Genomic DNA, 15944 nt, shown 5'->3' on the forward strand with positions numbered 1-15944 from the left:
TATATTATTCACGGAGAAATCTGCACACGCAGGTTTAGACGCGCAAGACCGTCATTCTCTGCATGCACGGTTTCTAGGTTTGGCCTTCTCGTGAACCCCACTCTGGTCACTGGCTACAGCTCCTTCACTTTTTCGCTTTACCACAGCAATACCCCCTGCCCTGATCCGGCAAAGGAATGGAAAGCTCAATTTAAAAATTATTTTTTACATCCTAATGTTACATCATGGCTTTTAGAGTGGAAATTGAAATTGACAGACTGATAATCATAATATTTCTAGAGCTCTTCACAATTTACGATGTATAAGAAGTGAGAAGATCCTTTTCTTGACTTATAGTTGAGAATTCTATGCTTGAAGCAATTTAAGCCCTGCAGCTAATAGGTAAAAAGCAAAATTTAAAGCTTAGTTCTCTGGTTGTGAAGCTAGCACCGTTTCCACTGTATTGTATATGTGCATCTATATAGCTCCTTTGAAGGAAAATAATATGTAAGATCACAGCCAGAGGTCTACCATGAAGCTAAAGAAATTCAAGTTTAACGATCCCTTGCTTGCATGAAGGAGTTTTACGGCAATGTGTTCGCAAAATTGCAAAAGAAAGATGCTTTTATACTTTTTTTTTTCTTTAAGATTGTCTTCCGTGCTCCATAAAATTGGATGCTCCTGCGATTATAGCACACCTCTGTTTTCAATAGAGGTGGATTTCATACGAAATGCCTATTGGTGGTTAATTTCGAGCATTGGAAGAATTTCCACTCAGACTATCAAACCACCTGTAGTAGTATGTAAACTTCACATGTCTAGATATGGGCATCATTGTTTATTCTATGATTTAACCTAATATTAAAATCTAAACTTTTTCATTCAAGCTCTTTGTTTCTAGATGGTCTAGATCAGCACCGTTCTATATAAATATAATACAAGCCAAAGTAATTTGAGATTTTTAGTAGCCACATTAACATATTTTTAAAGAAACAAAACATTAACTTTAATAATATATTTTACCCAGTAAATCCAAAATATCATTTCAACATGTAGTCATTATAAAATATTATCAATGAGATAGTTTGCATTCTCTTTTTCATAGTGTTTGAAATCTGATATGTATTTTCCATTTATAGCACATTTAAATTTGGTCTACCCACATTCAAGTCCTCAATAAAATTTCAAGTCCACATGTGGTTTGTGGCTTCCATAACCACAGCTCTAGATTGTCTAAGTGAAAAGAATGATTTTTTGACTGTTACGTTGTCCACCCAATAGCCAAATTAAACACTTAATGACGAAGTAAATATAATTAATGAGTAAAGAAAGAAAATAATTTTGAAAGAAGTATATACATGTTGTATTTCTATGACGGTTAAGATTTTTTAAATGGCAGTTTTGTTAAATTTAATTCCCCCATAATCTGTGCTACTGATAATAAGTTAAATTCAAGTTTCCATTATTTTAACCTTTAACATTTATAAAACATGAAAATTATACATTTTTGTAAAATTAATATTCAAAAACTTTCAAAAGCAAAAGGTTTAATAATAAACTCTCTCCGATATATTGAGGTCCATAATTTATCAACCAGATTGTGATTTTTGTTTGTTTTATTGATTAATCATTTTGTTTGTTATATTGTTGACTTTTTTTTGCATAAACTCTAACATAAGCCTTCACCATTCTGAGTCCTACTGTTTTCATGATATTTTGACATCTTTTCTGACCAGCCCTTAACTGTATGTTTTGAAATATAAATTTTTTTTTTAGCGTGTTTTCTCACTGCTAGAAAAGAATTGGCTTGGCACACCTATACAGTTTACCTGGCAAAAAACATCAGGAAACTACCTTGCAGTAACGGGGTAAGAAACCAGTGAATGTTTTAAGTAAATCATCCTGACTTCAAATGGTTCTATGTCCACATAACCGCACCACCTGTTCAGTAGAAGTTGTGAGATGGTTGTATGGTAGGAGAAGTAATATACTCATCTCCATTATATCAGAGTTCATAGAACCTTTTCCCTGGTAATAACTTTTAGATAAAAATTATGAAACTAGGATGTGAGAATACTGAAAGCACTTGTATGACGTTTTTTATATACATAGATAAATAACAACATTTACATTACATTTTGTGTTCTAATTGCTTTTAGAGCTGATCATATTGTGAAAATCTTTGATCGCCATGGACAAAAAAGAAGTGAAATTAACTTATCTGGGTAAGTACAGTGGTAGATCAAAAACTTAAGCTTTGTTGCCTAAAAGATAAAAAGTATTGTCTTAAAACCATGATCAAATAGAATTTTACAACATATATAATCTGTATTTCTTTTTTTCTCCATTTGCAAAGAGCTTTTTTTTTTTTATACCATAAGTAGTTAATAAAATAACGTAGACAAATCGCATCTGAGTCAGAGTTTATAAACACCCGTACATTCACAGGAAGTTTTAAGGCAGGATTATAATGAATTCTTATGAAAGAATTCTTATTTAATTATAAACACGCCTTAGATGTGTATTGGCAGATAAGATAAGTCTGCATCACTGTAGTATCTCCTCTCTAATAAATGGTTGGTAAATAGTTACTTTCACATACTTCCCAAAGGACAAAGACTTTATCCTTTAGGAAATCTTCTAGATTATACTAAGCATAACTTAAGCATTTTTTAATGATTCAGTGTAATCATTACCTGTGTTAGTTACTTTTACTGATAGTCTCAGTGGTTATTAAGATGGTTAGAGGCTCTTACCCAAATTATGGTCTTAGGCTGCCATGCTTTTTAAATTCATGTGTGCTTTCTGAGGTTTATTGCTACCATCTTTGCAAATCAGGTTTTACTTTTCTCAGTCTCTAATAGCCTTTCCCACCTCCTGCTCTGCCTTACCCCACCACATGCCACTATTTTGGCATTTTCCATCGCTCTCAGTTGTTGCCTCTAGTTTCTATATTCTGGGAAATAGAGGTCAAGGTAGTTATAACTATGTCAAAATAAAGTAAGAAAGCACTTAGTCAAAAACTTTTTAATGAATTGTATGAGCTTTATTGCAGGAGCTATATGACGTCTATTTTGGTTACATAGTGGCCTTATTTTTTTACTTCTGAATTCTTTTGCTGTGTTCATTATAGTTGAATTTAGCTGACAATCGGTCTCCAGATAAATAAAATGCCATTATATAATGTCTTTAATTTGCAGGTGATTTTTATCAACAATTTGAAAGCTTTCCTTTTTCATATCCCTTAAATCTCTGAGAATATTACAGAAAATTAAGATCGAAAAACATATTTTAACAATTTAAAGAATAAAATAACTGAAGCAATCCCCAACTGTCTTAAATGTAAACCTATGCAGGAAGAGTCTCAAAATGAAAAATAGCATCGGAGAAGAAAGGTTCCTCCTCATGGAAGGTTTTAAATTATAATAAACATTTTGGAGTACATTTGAGCAGTAAGAAACATGTTAAACAGCATTTCCTATTTAGAACTCTTTTGTCATCTTAATTGAATCACTTTTCTTATTACATTAAGATATAAAATGAAAATAATGTTTTTTACCACTTCAGAATTTGGTCTTGCCACTGTTTGCAATCCTACATCTATGCAGCCTTGATCTGTTTTATACACAGGTTATCTAAATATGACTTCATTTCTTATCAGTATCTTGTCTCTCTGTAAATCTGAAATAACCCTTAAAACTTGATCATATTACCTCTTGATTACAAATGGGATTCATTTGTAGAGATGCTTGATGAGTGTGTTTTACCAAAAGGCCAGGTTCTTTGGAGGATTCAAGAAAATCTACTAACTCATTATGTGTAATTATATTTAATGTAGTATATGAACATGATATTTAGAATAGAATTTAATTTTTTCCACCCCCTCAGCAACAAAAATTTTAAGTTAATATTATCCAAGCAGTGAATAGTGATTTTCACTGCAGAAAGTTTATGCAGAAAGTTCAAAATAGCTTGAATGGTCTTGTTATGGACAAAAATCACAAATAGGTGAGTATTTAAACTTCTTTCCTTTAAAAAAATGTGAAATGATGTTTTACGCTCTTTTTTTTAAAGTAACTGTGTTGCAATGGATTGGGATAAAGATGGAGATATCTTAGCAGTGATTGCTGAGAAGTCTAGTTGCATTTATCTATGGGATGCCAACACAAATAAAACCAGCCAGTTAGACAGTGGCATGAGGTAAGGATAACTTTTTTACTTCTTAAATCTTCACTTAAAAATGCGATTGTAGGTTTGATGCTAACAATACTTACTACTTCCAGTATAAAGATGCACTGATGAGTTTCTTATAAAAGAAAAAGTTCATGTCTTTTTTTTTGTTATATATAGTCCTACTGATTTTGTCCATTAATTAGAATATAAATGTGAAATATAAATAGCTTCTTAAAAAGTTGTTTTTGATAAAACAGACTAAAAGTTCCAAAGATGAGACACAACATATTTTGGAAAATCTGGAGAGGGGATTGGCTGTAGGCATGGCTGGATATAAGAGTTGTAACCAAGACTGTATCTTTCTCCATCTCTTGGCTCTTCCTTTCTCTGTATTTACTCCATTCTAAGTCAGACTTTTCCTGTGGCTATTGGCAGCTATTGGCTTATATCATTTTTCACAGCATGTTATTCCTGAGCAAGGAATATGCCCCCATCACATCACCAGTATCTACTCAGTCCTTCAGTCTGAATTGAGTAGGCAGGACCATGGGATTGAGAATCTCAGCAAATGAAGAGTGGTGTGAGGGTGAGCAGTTCTCAAGTGGAAAAAATCGTGAGCAGACAGAATAAATTATAGATCTCTACTAAAAGAGAATTATTTTTCCATATGGAAAAGAAAAGCGTGCCAGTATTTACAACTAAAACTGCGGTTTTGACCTTGGACAAGTTCCTTTTCTCTAAGCCTCGATTTCTTCATCTATATATGAAATAGGTATAATATCTGCCTCATGGCATTATGTGGCCACCAGGTGGGCAGGAAAAGATCACAATATACCATAAGATTAGACTGTAAATTCCCAGTTTATTTACCAAGGTAAAACTGAACCCAGAAGAAGCAAGGCAGCCATGCAGAACAAGACCAAACATAACCTTAGCAGTTTCTCTTTACTTGACAAAGTGATACATGAGGCATACATTCCAAGATGATATTGTCTGCCCAGTGTAAAGTTTTTCTAGGTCTAAGAATCTTTTGTTTCTTGCTTGCTTTTTACACTTTGGCTATACATCTGTTTTCAAAAAGATTTTACATGCTCTCTGTGCTTCCATGAGGAGAATGTTTATAAATATCAAGTATTGGCTCTTGAGCCAAATTCAGCATCAGCGAGGCCACATCCTCACCCAGAGAGTAATATGTGATTAATCCCAAGTGTTTCCAGCTTGTATATGTCTGCCTTCCTCTATCTTCTCAGAGATCCATTTCCTCACATCATCTCATTGTTGTGATGTTTAATCGTATGTCATAGCCAGGTATTAAAATTAAGAACTGAGTGAATGGTAGACGTTACAGTAATTATCATTAATGTAAAATTAAGGGTGTTTTACTATTGATATTGATATTTAATGTCTAAAGGACTTTGTATGCAAAAGTATATACTATTTGCTTTTTACTTAATGACCACTCTATTAACTAAGATAGTTAAACAAACTTTTGAATATCATTTTTTCTTAAATTTTATTTTTGCAAACTTATTTAAATTTCCTTTAAACAACTTAAATTCCATTTACAAATTTAATTAGAATTGATTGTTTTGAGCATTTCAAACACATTAAATAGTACATAAAACGTATTCAAATATAATTATTACACAAGTTACTACAAGGCCACTTCACTATCTTAAATTACTGTGTTAATACAACAGGTTGAATTTATGTCTTCATTTTTATTAGATGTATTTTCATACCTTCTTAGGGTTATAGTGGTACTCACCCTGATCCCACCTAGGCTGATAGCAGTTATGTACCTGGTGGGATACAGCATTCTTTCCAGAGAAAACTCTCTACATCTGGTTCATCAACGAATTGATTCTTGGTTGGATCATAAGACATAGTTGCTTCTCCCAAGGCCATTCAAACAAGCACTAGTCATCCTGCTCAGTCTCTTTTCTAATTGATCTTCAGTTATCATATTAGCAAGACTTTTTAAAGCCCGTGCCTGTCACATAGGTTGCCTTTTTTTTTTTTTTGTAGCCAGGTACATTTCCCTGGAATAATGTATTCTTTATAAGTTTCCTTGGCCAGAAATACATGTGTTTATTATACATGGGCCTGACTGTTAGCATTATTGGAAACTTATGTATGCCTTAGTACCTTAGTGTAATTTGTAGGGCTTTCTAGAGACCTTATGCCCTAAGAGAAGAGAGATGGAGTCTGTTTAGTTAGCTCCTTTGAAGACATTTGGTAACACGATCTTCTTGGGATATGCTATTTAACCCTCTTTCTAGTTGGTTTCGTGACTGTTAATAATGGTAAACTGTTGGATGGACTAATGTTATATTGCTCTTGTTATACGTGACCACCGTTGCTGACCAGACCTTATCAGCGTCATATGGTTTCTCTTTTCTGGTACTGTTTAAAAACTTACAATTCTTTCAATTCATGTTTTTTGAGAAGCAGACTTCAAAAGAGCATTAAATGTGTGAGATTTATTACAGGAAATACCTATGAGGGAACGGAGAGGGGGAAGAAGATGGTAGAAGAGCCATCAGACCACAGTAGATGTTGGGCCCTTGTGAAAGGGAGAAGGAAGGAAAAACTGTCGGGTAGAAACATCTCAGACTGCAGCCCAGTTCTAAGAAAGTTCAGCTGGGCCTGTGTAGAGATTTTAAGCCAAGGTTACCCATCGAAGGAGTCCTGTGTCTCCTAGGAATGGGCCTCAGCGGTATTCCTGCTGTGTCCAGTCATTATCTGGGAGCAGCTCTTGGGAGGCTGTGGCCCTAGCACATTGTGGGCAGTTCACTTTCCATAATTGGAGATCTGAGAGGCATATTCTCATGACTGCCGTACCTACTTAAACAGAGAAAAATGCATATTTAATTTTTATAAAATGTATACTTAGTAGAAGAAACCTAGCATCCTGGCATATAATACTTCTTATAAAATTAATTTTTAAACTAAAGATTTTATTCACCTGTTATTACAACTAACTTCTCATATACTTTAAGTGAATTTTTGCCTTCCAAGTATCATGGTTTTATGGCCCTTCACAAACTTGTTTCAATTAAATATTTTTAACGCTCAAATTCTCCTAATTTAGCTAGAGAGGAAGCCTCTTTAAGCTTAAGCTTTTGTTCTTTAATTATTGCCCTCAATTCTTGAAAGCAGTGTTTTCTAAAAACAGCATGGTCTATCACTGGTTCTCAAGGTTTAGCTGCATCAGAATCACGTGGTGAGCTTATTAAAACACAGACAGCTGGGCGTACTCTCCCATCCCCAGTTTCTCATTCAGTAGGATTGGGCTGGAATCTGAGAACTGGCATTTCTAAATCAGTTCCCAGGTGATACTGCTGGTCCTGGGATTGCATTTTCAGAATCATTTTCTAGACTCATCGTGATCTCTTTCCCCAATATATGGAATGAGTTACTCCAAGGAAGCCCTGATCCCTTTAGTAGGGAATTATATTTCGGGAGTCCTAGTATGCACATAAGAATGGTGATAGGCAAACATGCTTTTGACCTCCTTTTAACTGTTCGTAATAGTAACAGCAGGAAAAGATATGTCCTTCAGGAATTCCCAATGATTTTTCCAATTTAATATGTTATTGGATCCTACTTTTTTTTTTTTTCAGAGCACAAGGTGTCATCATCCATTAAGATTTTTAACCACATTTAGAGTTACAACTGTCATTAGTAGACCATAACCATCTTGTTATGTCATGTCATGAAATTCGAGATTCCATCATGACTGAATTGAAGTCTATATTCATTATACATTTGTATTTTAAGTCAAACTGACTGTAAGATCACCATATAGTGTCTCCAAAATGTCTTTAGCTCCTAGTCTTTGTCCTAAAGCATTACATTGTAATTTTGTACTTCATCTTCTAAGTAGAAGAACTATTTAGAGAGGTTATGATTGTGAATTGTTAAGTAATTTATATCTTAACGTTACAGGGATCAAATGTCTTTTCTTCTTTGGTCAAAAATTGGAAGTTCGCTGGCTGTTGGAACTATTAAAGGAAATTTGCTTATTTATAATCGTCAGACATCTCGAAAGATTCCTGTCCTTGGTAGGTTATAGTTGGAAATACTGCTAAATATTTGAGATACTTTACATAAATGTAAATTTTACTGCCTCTGATTTCCTGATATTGCAAGGGAAATTTTGTAGTATTAAGACTCCTCTGATCAAGTCTCACATCTAGCTAAACTAGAAGGTTCCTCTTCACTGCCTACCAAAAATTTCCAGGCTTTATAGACTAGGTTGCTGTAAGATCAAGGTTAGCCTGTGCCTTTGGATGCCAGTACATTAATGACGGAGTTTCCATCTGTTCCTTTCTCACTCAGATTGTCCTCTGGACACAGAATAGCTCATAGATGTATCAACATATTAGTAGATGTACTAAAACACTTGGTGACTGCTTAGACAGAGTATATCCAGATTCCTAAATCTGACCCTCCATTCTCTTCAAATACCAATTTAATCTAGATATGGACTATGAGATATATTTGCCTCAGGGTATAATAATAGAGGATGTTCGTGTTTGTTCCTTTTTCGACCTTGGTTCAGTCTCTTTGATTCTCTAACCTCTGGTCACTTAGCATCTGCCCTCTAAATACACAAGAAACAGTATTGATTCTTTTCAATTATTGTCACATCATATCATGCTGGTGAATGGTGAAACAGTAGGTTTAATTACATCCAGATAGTCAGAAAAAGTATAATTTACTGCTAATGAAGGAATTATAGGAGCACCCACTGAATACTTGAGATAGTACCTTTAAATTAAAGCTTAATCATTTCATATTAATTTACACATATGTATATCTTTAATATTAACATTTCTAGTGCTACAGCTAAACAGTAATGTCATTGATCATTTGAAAATTAAACTAAAATTTTTCGAGTTACAAAAATCACCTTTCACCGTGTAAGTATATTTGTCTATTTGACTTTATTTAGGCATTTTCTGTATCTCACCAGTTAACTGATAGGCCCCAGAAAATTTGACACTTGAGATATAAAAAAATAATTTGTCAAAACATGATTATTTTGTGTCAGGTATTTGTCATATATACATGATTTGATTTTGATATATGATTATTTAATATGAATATTGATTGTGCTCTCAGTGTTATTTGTTTACTATATAAAATGAGCCTGAAAAGATTCAGGGTAATTACATATCTAAGTCTTTCACTAAATATATAGCTGCCTCTTTCAGAGTTATTTGTGATCTGTGGCTCTGCTCTTTTCCTTTTAATAACTTATTTTCCTAAAACCAAACCATTCCATTTCAGGTACCTCCTACATGGTAGCATGATCTGTCAATGTTTTAAAGTAACAGTATCTGTTACCATGTTTTATCTTGCACTAATCTGTTTCCTTGAACTAGACCAGATACAGGCATCTCCCACTTTGCATGATTCTTATATATATGAATTTCTTCTACTACAGTGTAATTAAATATTGCCCGTCTCCCAGTAACATGGTTCATACTTAAGTTACCATAGTATATTAACTAGGAGTTAATGTTAATTAAATGAGTCAGTATATGTAAAGTACCCAGAACACTAAGTAGGCACACAAAATGCATTTATCATTATTGATGTTAAGGTTAACTTGAATTCTGAGCACTGGAAACAAAAGGGCCTTAAGGTATATAGAAGAAGGGGGAAGAAGAGATTTTCTTCTCCCTTTCATGGGGATAGAAAGAAGTTGTCTTTGGCATCTTTCCACCTCTCCTCATGCACTCCTTTTTCTGTTCCTAATGCCCGTCTCTTTGGATATCCAGTTCCTGTATACCACCCAAGTCCCTAATTTATGACCAGCAAAATCTTTGCTCTCCCAATCTCTTCTCTGAAGGTTCCCTTCATTTTTCTGTTCTAGTCTCCTGATTTGAAATACTATCTATATATATATATCAGGACAACTCCCATATTTTTCTCTTCCATACTCTAGACTCACACATCCAACTGCTTATTCAGCATCTTTGAGATGTCTAGTAAACACTTCATTTTTATTATCTCCAAAATCCTTTTGACCCACAGCATTTCCTCTCATCGTTGATGACATTCCATTCTTTTAGATCTTCAGGCAAAACCTTAGCGTTATCCTTGATTTTTCTCTTAGGTCCTCTGTGTCTAATCTGCCAGAAAATCTTGTATGCTCTACCTTCACATAGTTCCAGAATCGAACCTATTCTCACCACTCTACTACTCCCACCATGGTGTGGACCTCAAACATCTTCCACCTGAATTTCTGCAATCTGTTAAGTGGTCTCCCTGCTTCAACTCTTGCCCCACTATAGAATATTCTCATCCTAGAGGCTAGAGTGAGCCCCTGCTCAGAGCTCTCCAATGGCTCTCCGTCTCACCCAGAGTCAAAGGCAAATCCCCACAATGGGCAGCCAAGCCCTGCATGACCTGGTTTCTGCAAACTCTCTGACTTCATCTCATACTCCTCCCTTCATGCTCTCCTACTTGCTGAGCCTCTAACACCCCATGTACACTCCTGTCTCAGGATCTACTCACTTAAGGACTATATAGAACCTGCTTTCTGCATAGGTACTGTATTAGGTTCTATAAGGAGTATACAGAATAAAATGAGCATGGTGTCTGCTCTCAGTAACAGCTAAAATCGCTAACACTTCTGTAGCACTTCCCACATGCCTGACACTCTTCTAAGTGCTTTAACTCATTTGATCCTCAGCCCTGCGAGATAGCTCCTACCAATACCCCCAATTTATGGATGATGTCACTAAAGAATAAAAAAGTTAAGTAACTTAAGGTTTTTGCAGTAAGTGGTGGAGCCACTTATTCAAATATAGGCAGTCTGCCTCCAGAATCTGTATACTTAATTAACCTTGGATATTTATCCCAAGACCATCAACAAATACCTACAGTGTCAAGCATATGATTTCCCCCCATATGAGTTTTGCACTGGCTAGATTGCTCAGTAAAAAAGCATCCTGATATTAGTGATTATCTAATATCACTCACTAGTTAAATGACTCAATTCTTAACACAATTCTTGCTAAGGTACATTCATATTTGCACCTCGGTATTATCACAAATCAGTATGTGTCCTTTAGTTATACATGAATAGTCAAAACTGTGATACTGAATCTGCTTATGCCAAAGATCTATCATACCACGGAGCTAAATATCAAAATGATAACTTTAGTACTTTGGGGTTTAGTTAAGGCATTATCATTACAGATTTGGTGATATGGTAAATGAACAAACTTATTGAGGAGTCTATGCTCATAGCCACATAAAAAGTTGGAAAACTATTGCCCTTATGTACCGTTATCTTGATTTATATCTTGTTAAACTGTTTTAAATAAGGTTGCTTAGACACTAACTACTTTGATGAGATTTTAAATTCTTTGTTTAATTTCTATGGTATATTACCCATTCTTTCAGATTGACATCATAAATTATTTTTTTTGAGAAATCCATGTGTCTACAAAAGTCATCTCTTTTTCAGGAAAACATACTAAGAGAATCACATGTGGATGTTGGAATACAGAAAATCTGCTTGCTTTAGGTGGTGAAGATAAAATGATCACCATTAGTAATCAGGAAGGTGACACAATAAGACAGGTAATGCAGTAACATCTCTTTGGTCTTATGTATTCACATTTGTACCTAGAATAAAGTTTGTCTATCAAGCTTAATCTATAACATTTAAAAATCTCTATGTGAGATATGTATACAATAACTTCATATTCTAAACATCAGTAACTTTTTATGTATTAGGACATTTTTCTTTAACATGAATAATTTATCCAAATATCCTCCTCTTTACATTTCCCATTGTTTCATATTAGCATGGATGATCAGCTCTGTGGTTATAGTCAGAGAGTATATTTGTGAAATAACTATATATGTATATTCATGATTTAAATGTTAATAACTAGACTCAGAGTCACATCTGCCTAATTCTACACAGCCTGTACCTTTAATATTAATTAAATTGCTTCCATACTAACCCTCATTAAATTTAATTTTAGGATTAAAATTTAATATTGTTTAAATTTCTTAGTTGATTAGATCTTCAGTAGCTCTTCCTTAATAGAATTTATATTACCAGTAGCTACATAATTTTGCCAATGGGAGAATTTCACTTTAGATTACTTGACTTATGATTTAATATTGCTAGAGCAATGTTGACTAACACATTCTTTGAATACCTGCTAGGTACATGGCACTGTTCTGTCTCCTTTAGAAGAAATATGAAGTACAGCTCTGCATTAATTATCATTACATGAGAAATTACCCTCAAAACTTAGCAATTTAAAGCAGTGAACATTTATTATTTCACAGTTTTTATGGGTGAGGAAATGCAGGTGCTGAAATGCTAAACTGGGTTCTTCTGCCTCAGGGTGTCTCACAAGGCTTGTAGTCTTTACCCGTCAAAGCTGCAGTCTCATCTGAAGGCTTGACTGGGGGAAGATTTGCTTTCAAGCTCACTCTGTTGTTGTTGACAATTCAATTTCTTAAAGGTTGTTAGGCTCAGGGGCTCAGTTACTCTCTAGCTTTTTATTGACTAGAAACCTGCTTCATTTTCTTGCTACATGGATTTCTCCATTGAGGGCCTCATAACAGAGCCACTGGAGAGACAGTGCAAGCCAGCATTCAAGACTTACACCATGATCTCTTCACAAATAATCTGATTTAAAATCATTTTTGCCATATTCTGTTCTCTAGAAGTGAATCACTAGATTCAGCCCCACACTCAAGAGGGTAGGGATGGGGTTTAAACAAAGGCATAAAAACCAGGCAGTGAGGATCATTGTGGACCATCTTAAAGGCTGCTGACTATTGGCCCCTACTCTTGAGAAGACAAAACTAATCACGATAAAACACACATGGCCTTATATGATTAATTTCAAATTTTATGGTTTAGTTTACAAAACCTCTAGCATTTGTGAAATGGAGGAGATCAATGAAAGTTGTCTTATGAATCTTTAAAAAAACAGTGATCTGAATCAGAGTATAGGCTAGACTGTTGTAATAAACTCAAAATTATAAGGGCTCTAGGGTGTTTTTTTTCTTTCTCTTATGTAACAGAGAGAGGTAGGCAGGTCATCTATGTATCTCTGATTCATAAGGTTGTACAGAGTCCCAGGTTCCTTCCATCTTATTGCTTTGCATTTTCTAGGGCATTTTGCCCTCATCATGCATGGTTGATGCTAGCATACCAGCACCATATCTGCATTTCAGCACAGGTAAGGAAGAAAGAGAAGTAGAATATAAGAAATTTGTAAATGACCTGATCTGGAAGATGCATTTATTGTTGCCATTCATATTGTATGACTAGAACCTAGTCATATGGACACACTTAATTACTGCCAGGGAATCTGCAAATTCAATCCACCTAGGTGACCATGTGCCCTGCACACACTTGTTTTAGTGGATACCATAAAACATTTCGCAGTCTGGTCTGTGTCTTTCAACCAAGCAAAACAGCATAAAGAAAAAGATAAATGGAATAACTTATTACAGCTAGTTGCTGAAGGTGCGAGCTTTGAGCATTTATAGGAAATAGGCTGAAGAAGAAAGTTGGATCCTGTATCTGGAAAGTTTTGTAAGTTAGGCCAAAGTAAGTGACTCAGCCATGTGAGCAGAAACGTAGTGTGATTACAGTGGTTCGTAAGGAAGATTAATCTGGCATTAGTGTAAAAAGATTTTCTGGAAACCTTATAATTTTGATCATTCTATTTTGGTGCCTTTTAGAATTATAATGGTAGATACACAGTACAAATGCTTTAGCTCCCCACCCTGGTATCCATGTTAGACATCATCAGTAGACATTGGCATTTTTTTCCTCCTCTGAATCAACATTTGGCCTCACAATATTTTTCCACATAACATCCCAAGAAGCCACTACCATTTAGCCATTGTTTTCATGCCAGATAACAATTTCTCATTTCTGATTGCTCAGAAGTATGTGTCCAGAATTAGACAACTACTTAAGTTATCACGTGGTAAGCAAAACATAACATTAAAAGTATTGCTTTATTTGGTATTGTCTCTGAATGGCTTTGACTTTTGACTCTCGGTCCAGTGTTACTTGTGTGGATTTATTTTTAATTATTCTGCTGAAGACTAGTCTTGCTTTCTGAATCTGAAGATTGCTGTTTTTCATCAACTCTGGAAAATTCTGTCATTATCTCTTTGAATATTACCTCTAGCCCTTTCTATCTGTCCTTTTGGAGCATCCGATGGACATTTGTTGGACCTTCTCATGTCTCTTAATTTCTCCTTCATAGATTTTATTTTTTTGTCATTCTGTGTCACCTTCTGGATCATTTTATCAAATCAGTTCACTTGTTCTTTCTTCAAATTTATCTGATCTTCTGTCTATCCCACTGAGTTATTTTATTTTGATGACTCCACTTTTTATTTTTAGAAATACTTTGTAGTTCTTTTAAAAATCTCTTTTTTAAAAAATAGTATTTCCTCATACTTATGAGTCCTTTTATGTCTTTAGTCATTTTTAAAGTGTTTATTTTATGATCTCTAATAGTTCTATTATTTTTAGATCTACTAACTCTTGCTCTTGACGAACTGTTTCTTTGGGAGTTTTCTCATTTTGAATTGTGAGCTCATGTTCAGCAGGGCTTATCCATGGAACTTTTTTGCAGCTTTGGAAAAGGCTTTGGATTTATCTTTGTCAAATACTGAAGGAGTTTGTAGATCACTCAAAGTATAAATTTGAACCTCAGACCACAAGGAGGATAGGAGGGAAATTCTTTAAAGCGAAAAGAAATTTTTTAGTTTTTTTCTTACCCAAAGTCAAATGGGCTTTCATATTGTCCCCTTTTACCAGCTGCTCCGGATAGCTGCAGCATCAGTTTCTACACACACTTTGATTTTCATTTTGATCTATGCTTATAGTCCCTGGACATTTTCCTTACCTTCTTTTAAGCTTAGCTATACTTTTAATGAGTTACGTGTTCTGTTTCATCTAGGATTTCTAAATGTTTGTAGCAGTGGGAATTTCAGGTTATTAGTCCAACATATAACAGAAATGAAAGCAAGGTACTTGTTCTATTAATATTCAGAGTAAATTTGAGGCTTGCATTTATTCATAATGATAAAATTTTTATCCCTGCAGACATCAGTGAGATCAGAGCCTAGCAACATGCAGTTTTCCATGATAAAGACTGATGACCGAACCTCTACTGCTGAAAGCACAGTAAGAATTCTAAATCAAATTCATGCCCAAATTAGTCTAATAATTTTGTAGAATATACTCTCTCCTTTCTGGATAGCTCAGAATCTATAATGATGAATAAATTATGGTCTGTCACTTATTAAATCAATGTAGGCCTCAGTCCTTCAGGCCTAAAAGTTGTTTTTCTGCTGCTGGCTACTTGGTATCACAGCAAATGAGGACATCTTCCTGTTAGAGTTTTGTTGCTCTTCTCATTCTTATGGTAGCAAAAAGAGTTGGCGGGGGGGTACATTTGTAAACAGAATTATTGATTTCTATGTGATTTTTTAATTTTTACTTTATCAGTTTTATTGACAAGAGCTCTGGAAATTGAAGTTTTTATATTTTTTAATACTTTAGATACATTTTTCCTGCCACATTTTAACATTTGGAAATTTAGATAATTTTTACAATCAATATGCATATATTTAAATGAAGTAATGTTTCTGTTTCTTAAAAAGCTATTATTAAAATGGTAATACTGTATAATTGATAGCATTTTATTTTATTTTATTTTTATTTTACTTATTTTTTTAGGCAAGGCAACCCTTGTTTGATCTCACAGATT

The 15944-nt window shown here is 34.4% G+C and overlaps 1 protein-coding gene across 1 annotated transcript in view; it reads left to right on the forward strand.

Moving 5' to 3' along the window:
* The window catches only part of WDR19 (WD repeat domain 19), a 69483-nt gene that overhangs the window by 623 nt on the left and 52916 nt on the right, over positions 1 to 15944 (forward strand). Inside the window, exons 2-7 of the mRNA XM_011365760.2 lie at positions 1756 to 1847; positions 2139 to 2204; positions 4054 to 4179; positions 8104 to 8219; positions 11642 to 11757; positions 15278 to 15358. Of these exons, the coding sequence (XP_011364062.1) occupies positions 1756 to 1847; positions 2139 to 2204; positions 4054 to 4179; positions 8104 to 8219; positions 11642 to 11757; positions 15278 to 15358 (597 nt within the window). The remainder of the gene's footprint in view (positions 1 to 1755; positions 1848 to 2138; positions 2205 to 4053; positions 4180 to 8103; positions 8220 to 11641; positions 11758 to 15277; positions 15359 to 15944) is intronic.

The sequence above is a fragment of the Pteropus vampyrus genome, unplaced genomic scaffold (genome assembly GCF_000151845.1).
Source record: "Pteropus vampyrus isolate Shadow unplaced genomic scaffold, Pvam_2.0 Scaffold5, whole genome shotgun sequence".
Lineage (NCBI taxonomy): Eukaryota > Metazoa > Chordata > Mammalia > Chiroptera > Pteropodidae > Pteropus > Pteropus vampyrus.